The sequence below is a fragment of the Microtus ochrogaster genome, chromosome 7 (genome assembly GCF_000317375.1).
Source record: "Microtus ochrogaster isolate Prairie Vole_2 chromosome 7, MicOch1.0, whole genome shotgun sequence".
NCBI lineage: Eukaryota > Metazoa > Chordata > Mammalia > Rodentia > Cricetidae > Microtus > Microtus ochrogaster.
Genome location: NC_022014.1, coordinates 70,296,575 through 70,305,632, shown reverse-complemented (window position 1 = coordinate 70,305,632; position 9,058 = coordinate 70,296,575). Strand labels below are relative to the sequence as shown.

General features: G+C 50.6%; 1 protein-coding gene across 1 annotated transcript in view; it reads left to right on the top strand.

Moving 5' to 3' along the window:
* Window positions 1-9,058, top strand: part of Abcc3 (ATP binding cassette subfamily C member 3) — a 53,464-nt gene that overhangs the window by 32,777 nt on the left and 11,629 nt on the right. The window contains exons 18-26 of the mRNA XM_005350553.2: window positions 789-956; window positions 1,246-1,423; window positions 2,942-3,053; window positions 3,233-3,380; window positions 3,459-3,666; window positions 3,872-4,182; window positions 5,531-5,730; window positions 5,837-5,963; window positions 7,499-7,600. Of these exons, the coding sequence (XP_005350610.1) occupies window positions 789-956; window positions 1,246-1,423; window positions 2,942-3,053; window positions 3,233-3,380; window positions 3,459-3,666; window positions 3,872-4,182; window positions 5,531-5,730; window positions 5,837-5,963; window positions 7,499-7,600 (1,554 nt within the window). The remainder of the gene's footprint in view (window positions 1-788; window positions 957-1,245; window positions 1,424-2,941; window positions 3,054-3,232; window positions 3,381-3,458; window positions 3,667-3,871; window positions 4,183-5,530; window positions 5,731-5,836; window positions 5,964-7,498; window positions 7,601-9,058) is intronic.

Sequence of the window (9,058 nt, the reverse complement as noted above, 5' to 3'; positions counted from 1 at the left end):
CCAGGCTGGTCTTGAACTCACAGAGATCCGCCTGCCTCTGCCTCCCGAGTGCTGGGATTAAAGGCGTGCGCCACCATCGCCCGGCCCTTGCTTTTGTTTTTAAAGTATTTCCTAAATGTGTAATGGTCACCTAGTATTACATGCACTCTCTTCACTATCTTTTCTGTGCTCAGTTCAGTTACATTATGTACATTTGCAATGTTTTGCAATAATTACTAGAAGCTAGACATTCCAAATGTCACTCCAACCTCGTTGTCTGTCTTTATTGAACAGCTTTCAATTATTTCTCCCCAAACCTCTGGCAACCACTGCTTTGTTTTTCAGGCTCTGGCTATCTAGACACCGGTGTGAGTGGGTTTGCATAATATTTGCTTTTTATGTATCCAGAGGGTTTCACTTGGCATAATGGCCTCAAAGTTCATGTCAGCATTTTCTTCCTTTTTCAGGCTGAATAAAATTCCAGTCTATGGATATACCCCCTGTTGTTTTCCCGGACATCTGTCATGAACACTGGCATTGGGCAGGGCAGCCAACTAGACAGGGTGCTGAATAGGTTTATCTGCCCCCAGAGGAGTCTAAGAGCCAACACCCACTCCTCCTACGACTTTAAAGTGGAGACAGTCAAGTATCCTATGAAATAGAGATTCAGAGGTCTGCCTTGCTGAGTGACATGGAGTTGGCTCTTGTCCCCCGTGGGCCTATCTGACCCCTTCCATCTACCACTATTGTCGGGGTCCAGTGCTAGCCCGGCTACACATCATACATCACCCACCTTCTCCTCCCTCTAGGGCATTAACCTATCTGGAGGCCAGCGGCAACGGGTGAGTTTGGCCCGAGCTGTTTATAGCGATGCCAACATATTTTTACTGGATGACCCTCTGTCTGCTGTGGACTCTCACGTGGCTAAACATATTTTCGACCAAGTGATTGGACCAGAAGGTGTGCTGGCAGACAAGGTGAGGCCACAAGAGAGTGGGAACAAAAAATGAAATTTGGTCCTGGAGAAGAACAGATGGGAGGTGTGGGGGGAGACCTAGAGATGTAGGAACCTGAGAAGCAGGATATGATCTGGGAAAACCCATAGGGAGGCAGACCCCAGAGGTGCTGAGCAGGCTCTGGATGGTGTGGGGTAAGCTGTGGGTATGCCTGGCCTATGACTCCTTGGGTTTGCCCCATGGCTCTGTACCCGTAATTGGGGGTATGCCTAAGGATGCTGCAGCTCAGAGCCTGTTGCCTTCTCCACAGACTCGGGTGCTGGTCACCCATGGCATCAGCTTCCTGCCTCAGACGGACTTCATCATTGTGCTTGCTGATGGACAGGTGTCTGAGATGGGCCACTACTCCGAGCTCCTGCAGCATAATGGCTCCTTTGCCAACTTCCTCCGAAACTATGCACCAGATGAAGACCAGAAGGACAATGAAGGTGGCAAAAAATTAGTACCCACCAACCCTGGCCTTCCCAACGCCCACCCTTCCTCAGCATCCGCCTTGTCTAGGGTTTCTAAGTATCTCTGGTGCTGGGGACCTAGTTCTGGGAAACGGGAACCACCTGGGTGATAAACGAACTGGACCCATGCAGATTCTACCTTCTCTCCCCTAATTGTGGGACCCTGTATCAGCACCATGGGTCTCAGAGTCTGTTTTTCTGTTTGTTAAAAGAGAAGGAGCTATGGGTCTGGAGACATGGCTCAGAGGTTAAGAGCTTCGCCTGCTCTACTAAAGGTCCTGAGTTCAATTCCCAGCAACCACATGGTGGCTCACAACCATCTGTAATGGGGTCTGGTGCCCTCTTCTGGCCTGCAGGCATACACACAGACAGAATATTGTATACTATATAATAAAAAAAAAAACGGAGGGAGAGAGAGAGAGAGAGAGAGAGAGAGAGAGAGAGAATGAATGAGCTGGGCGGTGGTGGCACACACCTTTAATCCCAGAACTCGGGAAGCAGAGGCAGGCAGATCTCTGTGAGTTCGAGGCCAGCCTGGTTTATAGGAGCTAGTTCCGGGACAGGCTCCAAAGCTGCAGAGAAACCCTGTCTCAAATAACCAGGAAAAGAAAAAAAAAGGGACACATGAGCTCAGACCTGGAGTATGTTGTATAGCTGTTTTATGGTTGAATTGCTTTGTAAGTATCTAAGTACTTGGCAAAATCACTCATTTACCAACAGGAGTTTGTTAAATAATTACATGTCCTGGAACTATTTCAGACAGTAGACTGACAAAAAGCCCCTCCCAACACGAATCCCGGAGTCGTGTCTGCGCTCACAAAAGGCCCAGCTCCCCACTTTGTTGCCCAGTCAGGGCTCCTCTACTTCAACACTCTGTTCTGGGGCCTTCTCTTGGGCTTCCCTGCCTGCTGCTGTGTATGCAGCAAACCAGCAAGAGCATTCCCCAGTGCTCTGCCCTTAAGAAGCATCCTTCCCGTAGTTCTCACAGTGATGGTGGTACCACGAGCTTTGATTATTATCCTTTGACGATGCCTGCCTGAGGCCCTGCTCTCAAGGAAGTAAGATTTAAGGTCAGCCAGCCAGACTGACATCAGAGCCCAGGTCTTCAGCCTATTAAGTCCCCTTTTCTATAGTCTCCAAATGGAAGATTTTTTTTGTGTGTGTGTGTGTGTGTGTGTGTGTGTTGCCTAGCCCATTTCCTTCTGACTGGTTTCTGCCCCCAGAGACAGTGTTTCTCTGCATAGCTCAGGCTATCCTAGAACTCACTCTGTAGACCAAGCTGGCCTCTAACTCACAGAGATCCACAGGTCACTGCCACCAAGTGTGGAGATTAAAGGCGTGCGCCACCACTGCCCGGCTTCCTTCTGGCTGTCTTTTAAACTCTCTCCTCACCCCCTTGCGTGTCCATCCAGCCTCCCACTGGCATGGAGGATGGGGTCTCAAGGGCTGCAGAAGGAAAAATCAGCCTCTGTGACTTTTCCTTCCCTGCTGCAGCCTTGCAAGATGCAGATGAGGAGGTGCTGTTAGTTGAAGACACGCTCAGCACCCACACAGACCTGACGGACAATGAGCCATCCATGTACGAGGTCCGCAAGCAGTTCATGAGGTAAGTTCCCGAGAGTTCTCAAGGCCCCCTGAAGGCTACATCAGGGCCACCAAACCCCAGCAGGTAGGATACAAATGGACGTTCTCTCTGACACTCAAATCCTGGGAGCGTGTCTGTGGTCCCCTACCTGGGAGCGTGTCCGTGGTCTCTCACCTGGGTCTGACCAGCTACTTCCACAGACAGATGAGCTCCATGTCTGCAGAACGGGAGAGCCAGAACCGGCCTGTGCCCAAGAGACACATGAATCCATCAGAGAAGGAGATGCAGGTGATGAAGGCCAAGGAGACTGGCACACTAATCACAGAGGAGAAGGCCGAGACAGGCAATGTGAGTCGAGTGGGCATGGGCTGGAGATGGTGATCGGATCCCTAGGGCACATAGAGATTGTGTGGGCACTCTTTACAGGTGAAGATGAACGTGTTCTGGGATTATGCCAAGTCTGTGGGGCCCTACACCACACTAGCTATCTGTCTCCTGTATGCGGGCCAAAGTGCAGCAGCCATTGGGGCCAATGTGTGGCTCAGTTCCTGGAGCAATGATGCGGTGGTAGACGGCCGGCAGAACAACACCTCCCAAAGGCTAGGTGTCTACGCTGCCCTAGGAATACTACAAGGTGAACATATTGGGGTTCCCAGAAGGGGCTCCCTCATCCCTTCTCTCCTTTGCTGACTCCCCAAACCACAGAACCATATACCCCTGTCTCAGAGCCTCCCTAATTCCACCTAGGGCATCCCAAGTCTCATTCTGCCCCTCTGCCCTGGCCTCCTCCCTTGCAGTAAGTGACAGTAAGTGACTCATCTCCTACCTCTCCCAACAAGGGCTCCTGGTGATGCTGTCAGCCTTCACCATGGTGGTCGGCAGTGTCCAGGCTGCCCGCCTGCTGCATGCAGCTCTGTTGCACAACAAGATTCGTTCCCCGCAGTCCTTCTTTGACACGACGCCCTCGGGCCGCATCCTCAACCGTTTCTCTAAGGACATATATGTCATCGATGAGGTTCTGGCCCCCACCATCCTCATGCTGTTCAATTCCTTCTTCATATCCATCTCCACCCTTGTGGTCATCGTGGCCAGTACGCCGCTCTTCCTTGTGGTTGTTCTGCCTCTGGCTGTGCTCTACGGCTTCGTGCAGGTGACAGCGAGGATGGGTGGGGACACCACATGGGGCAGGTGGAGCTCTAGAGTATTTTATTTATTTATTTATTTATTTATTTATTTATTTATTTATTTATTTATGTGGGGGGGTGTACTCATACACGTTTGTGCATGCGCACAAGTGTGTGTGCATTTTTGGAGGCCAGAGGTCAATGCTGAGTGTCTCCCTCCAACACTCTCTACCTTATTTTCTGGGACAGAGTCTCTCATTGGATGCAGACCTCATTTTTCCAGCTAGGCTGACTGCCCAATGAGCATCAAGGATCTGCCTGCCTCTGCCTGCCCTGTGCTGGGGGTTATAGGTGTGCACCACCATGCCTGGATTTCCATGTGGGTGCTGGGGAACCTTAACTCAGGTCTTCATGCTGATGTGGCCTGGCCTCTACTGCATGAGCTAACTCCTCAGTCCCCCACACCTATTGGCATTATCTGAGTAAACTGCTGTAAACAGTTCTAGAGACGCCGTCCTACGGATGCATACTTAGACATGTATGTGTTACCCGTGTTGCTCTGCATTCAGAGGCAGCTCGTTGTAGGGGCTCATGATCACTGGGATCTTTCTCTTCAGGGAGGTGATCAGTTCCCACAGCCCCCTAGGTAAGGAGTCTCCTGTGAGCCACTCCTGGGCAGGCCTGGCTATCTTTGACCCACAGAATACAGGCTAGAAAATGAAGGCAGAGGGCTGGAGAGATGGCTCAGTGGTTAAGAGCATTGACTGTTCTTCCAGAGGACCTGAGTTCAATTCCCAGCAACCACATGGTAGCTCACAACCATCTGTAATGAGATTTGGAGCCCTCTTCTGGCCTGCAGGTATACATGGAGGCATGTTGTGTACATAATGAATAAATAAAAATCTTAAAAAAAAAAAAGAAAGAAAATGAAGGCAGAACCATGCTTTTGTGGGGTTATTACCCTCAAGTGACTAGGAAGAGAGGGTAAGAGAAACTTTTTCAGGAAAAAAAAAAAAGATACGAAATTATTTTTGCAGTCATTTGTCTGTGAGCACGTGTCTAAGTGGAGGGAGGAATCTCACCATTTGGGAAACTAAGCAAGATAGTGTCATAGTCCGTAAAAGATGATGAGATAGGAGGTCACAGGGAATCAGGGAGAGCTTCCTGGATGAGGCGGGCTGACTGGCTGAGCGAAGCTGGTCAGAGGGGAAGAGTATAAGTCTGGAATCCGTTCTACAAGGAAATGCAGGAAAGGCCATCAAGGTCTCATGGGAAGAGCAGGAGGGGGAAGTGCAGGGAATTGTTTGGAAGACGTGCAGGACTGAGTTGTGGTTCGACATCCCTGACTGGAGTTCTCTTTCTCTTCCGGGTCAGCGCTTCTATGTGGCCACATCCCGGCAGCTGAAGCGACTGGAATCCATCAGCCGTTCACCTATCTTCTCCCACTTTTCGGAGACTGTAACGGGCACCAGTGTCATCCGGGCCTATGGCCGAATTGAAGACTTCAAGGTCCTCAGCGATAGAAAGGTGGACACCAACCAGAAAAGCTCCTACCCCTACATCGCCTCCAACCGGTCAGGAGCCTCCCTTTCCCCTACAGGTGCCCGCAGGCTATCTGTGGTTCTGGTGGGCCTCCAGTACCCCCTGCCTTTGTTCATTCCCCCCTATTGGTCCCTACAGATGGCTGGGTGTCCACGTGGAGTTCGTGGGGAACTGCGTGGTGCTCTTTGCCGCCCTGTTTGCGGTGATCGGGAGAAACAGCTTGAATCCAGGGATCGTGGGTCTTTCTGTGTCCTATGCCCTACAGGTAAGGTGGGACCTGGGACACTAGGCAGGGCCACCGCTGGGGCAGAGAACACACAGGACTCCCAAGCCATCTGCTGAGTGCACTCCTCCACTTCACAGGCAGATCAGTCAGGCACGGGAAGACACTGCCAACCAGGGAGTGTGCTGTAGTCTGAGGAGGTCTCCCTGGCAGCAAGAAGAAAGTGTGACAAAAAGCATGGGGATGTCGTTCATTGGCAATGCACTTACCTAGTATGTGCAAAGTCCTAGGTTCAAACCCAAGCACAGGAAGGAAGGGAGGGAGAAGAGAAGGGAAGGAGCCAAGAGCTTGGAGGAATTTCTGTACTCTGAGGTGCTAGAGAAATGATCTTGGAGCTTGGCCCAAACAGAACTGTCATGTCTGGACAAGATGTAGGTCAACCTGACTGAAGTCTGAACGTGGGACATTGTCGGGCCAGACCACATGATATGGTACATGCCTGCAGGGAAGCTACAGCTGCCCTCTGTATCCTTCTTCACTGAAGAACCAACCAACTGCAGATAGAAAATGCTTGAAAAGGCTGGGAATGATGGTGCATGCCTAGAATCCTAGCACCTGGGGCAGGAGGATGGCTGTGAATTCAGTGCCAACCTGAACTATATAGTGAGACCTTTTCTCAAAACAAAACAGATTTAAAAACCTCCCCCCCCCAAAAAAAACAATCTGACAAAATATTCTAGAAACTTCTACCAAAAAAAAAAAAACAGAAAATAAACAAACAAGACAACTTCATGGAGCCTCTGAATGCGTGTAACTGAAGTGGCGTGTAGGCTTTGTGTTAGGTACCTGAAGTAATCTAGATGCCATTCACAGCATTCGGGAGGGTGTGGGTAGGTTTCATGTAAACAATAAGCCATTTTATGTGAAGGACCTGAGCATCTGTGGATTTAGGTATATTCAAGGGTGCCCAGAAGCAATGCCCTGTGGATGTGGAGGAGTAAACAGATGAGGTCACCCTGACACCAGCTTGCATGGTCAAAGAGTTATACAAGCTGCAAATGGGATTTTTTTTGTAAAGCTGACCACATTGTCGGGGCCTCAGGTGGCTCAGATCTGAACACACTGGTAAACAGAAAGCGATGCTGACAGGGCCTGTCTGCTCGCACCTTAATATGCATGTGACTCATTTGGAGACCTTGTTAAAATGTTCGTTCTCATTCACAAGCTTCCGTTCTCAGCCGGAGCTTGGATTCTGCATTGCTGTCAAGGCTCTTGGTAACACAGGACAGACCCTGGACTGGCTCCACTGACATATTCTGGGGGCATGGTAGAAGTGGAGAGCTTGGGCCTATGGACTCACACGCTGCGTTTTGACAGGGCGCTCTGAGAAGCCTAATACGTATCAAAGTGTGAGGCGCACTGAGTGAGACTGTCCTCCACTGAGTCTGCACTGCCACCGCCTGAGGCAGGGCTGTGATTAGAGACCTCGTCAGTACTCACCTGTAGGTCTTAGAAAGGATGGATCAGAAAAGAAAGCTCCTGCTGGGCCTCTCCCATCACACAGTTCCTTTACTCAGGTAACCTTGGCTTTGAATTGGATGATACGAATGATGTCAGACTTGGAATCTAATATCATAGCCGTGGAGAGAGTGAAGGAATACTCCAAGACTGAGACCGAGGTGAGTTCCAAGATGAGCCCTGCAGCAGAAGGTACCCGATGGCTTGAGGAAGGCTGCTTGGTGGCCTGTCTTCGCTGTGCTTCAAGGACAGCTGTTTAAGTGACTCCCACCCATCCATCCATCCATCCACTCTCAGAGTATCAGGCCATGACTGATGCTACAGGTAGAGTGCTCAGAGTTCAGCAAAAGATTCTGAGCCGGGGGAGGCACAAGGCATGTGGATGGCAAGGCTCTAGGGCTACACACAGCGGTGGTGATCCTGGGGTAAGTGAGCTTCAGAGAACGGGCAAGTTTTGACAGATGAGATGAAGTAGGGGCGGGGCAGGGGAAAGATGAGCATTGCAGTCAAAGAAACAGAAGTGGAACAGTATGCCTCCCCTTCTTTGGTAGGGGGAAGTTTCGAGACAGGGTTTCTCTGTGTAGCCCTGGCTGTCCTGGAACCCACTCTGTAGACTAGGCTGGCCTTGAACTCAGAGATCCATCTGTCTTTCCCCCGCCCCCGCCCCCAAATGCTGGGATTAAAGGCATACACCACCACCACCAGAACTGTTCTCTCCTGGGTGGGTACGGATTGTTCTCCAAAGAGGATGTGTTTCAGACCTCTTCATGCCCAGAAGCTGTACCACCTCTGAACTCTTAGTGTCAAACAGCCCATTTTTTGACCTCCATCCCTGTGTTGCAGGGCTCCAGTCCTCTGTCCTCTATGAGATTCCAGCACTGTGACCTGCCTTTGTTTCCCCAGCCATCAACTCCTGTCTTTCTCACTTTCCCTGTTCAGCCTGGACTCTATGCTCCCTAAAGAGAGGCTCTCAACCTGTCCCTGTCCCTGCCTACAAACCCCCACCCTATCTGAGCCCCCTTGTCCACGTCATACCTGCGCAGAGCAGCTAATGTAAGCTGGAGAACGACATCACTAATGTCACAACCACCCTCCACATCTGGTATCCCTGCTTCGCTTCGCTGAGAACTATGTGCTCCCACTTTCAAAACGGTCTCTTCAGAGCATTCTCTGTCCTCAAACCACATCTGATATTTTGTTGTTGTGATATTTTGTTTCGGTTTTTTTTTTTTTTTTGGTTTTTCGAGACAGGGTTTCTCTATGGTTTTGGAGCCTGTCCTGGAACTAGCTCTTGTAGACCAGGCTGGTCTCGAACTCACAGAGATCCGCCTGCCTCTGCCTCCCGAGTGCTGGGATTAAAGGCGTGTGCCACCATCGCCCGGCTTGTTTCGGTTTTAACAAATAAAGCTTGCCTGAAGATCAGAGAACAGAGCTAAGTCACTAGAGGCCAGGTGGTGGTGACACGTGCTTTTAATCCCAGCACTAGGGAGGTGAAGACAGGAAGGGAGAGGGCTGGGCAGAGAGGGGACTATAAGGCTGGAGGAGACAGGAACTCAGATGCAGTCTGGAGATGCAGTCTGAGGATGCAGTCTGAGGATGCAGTCAGAGGATGCAGTCTG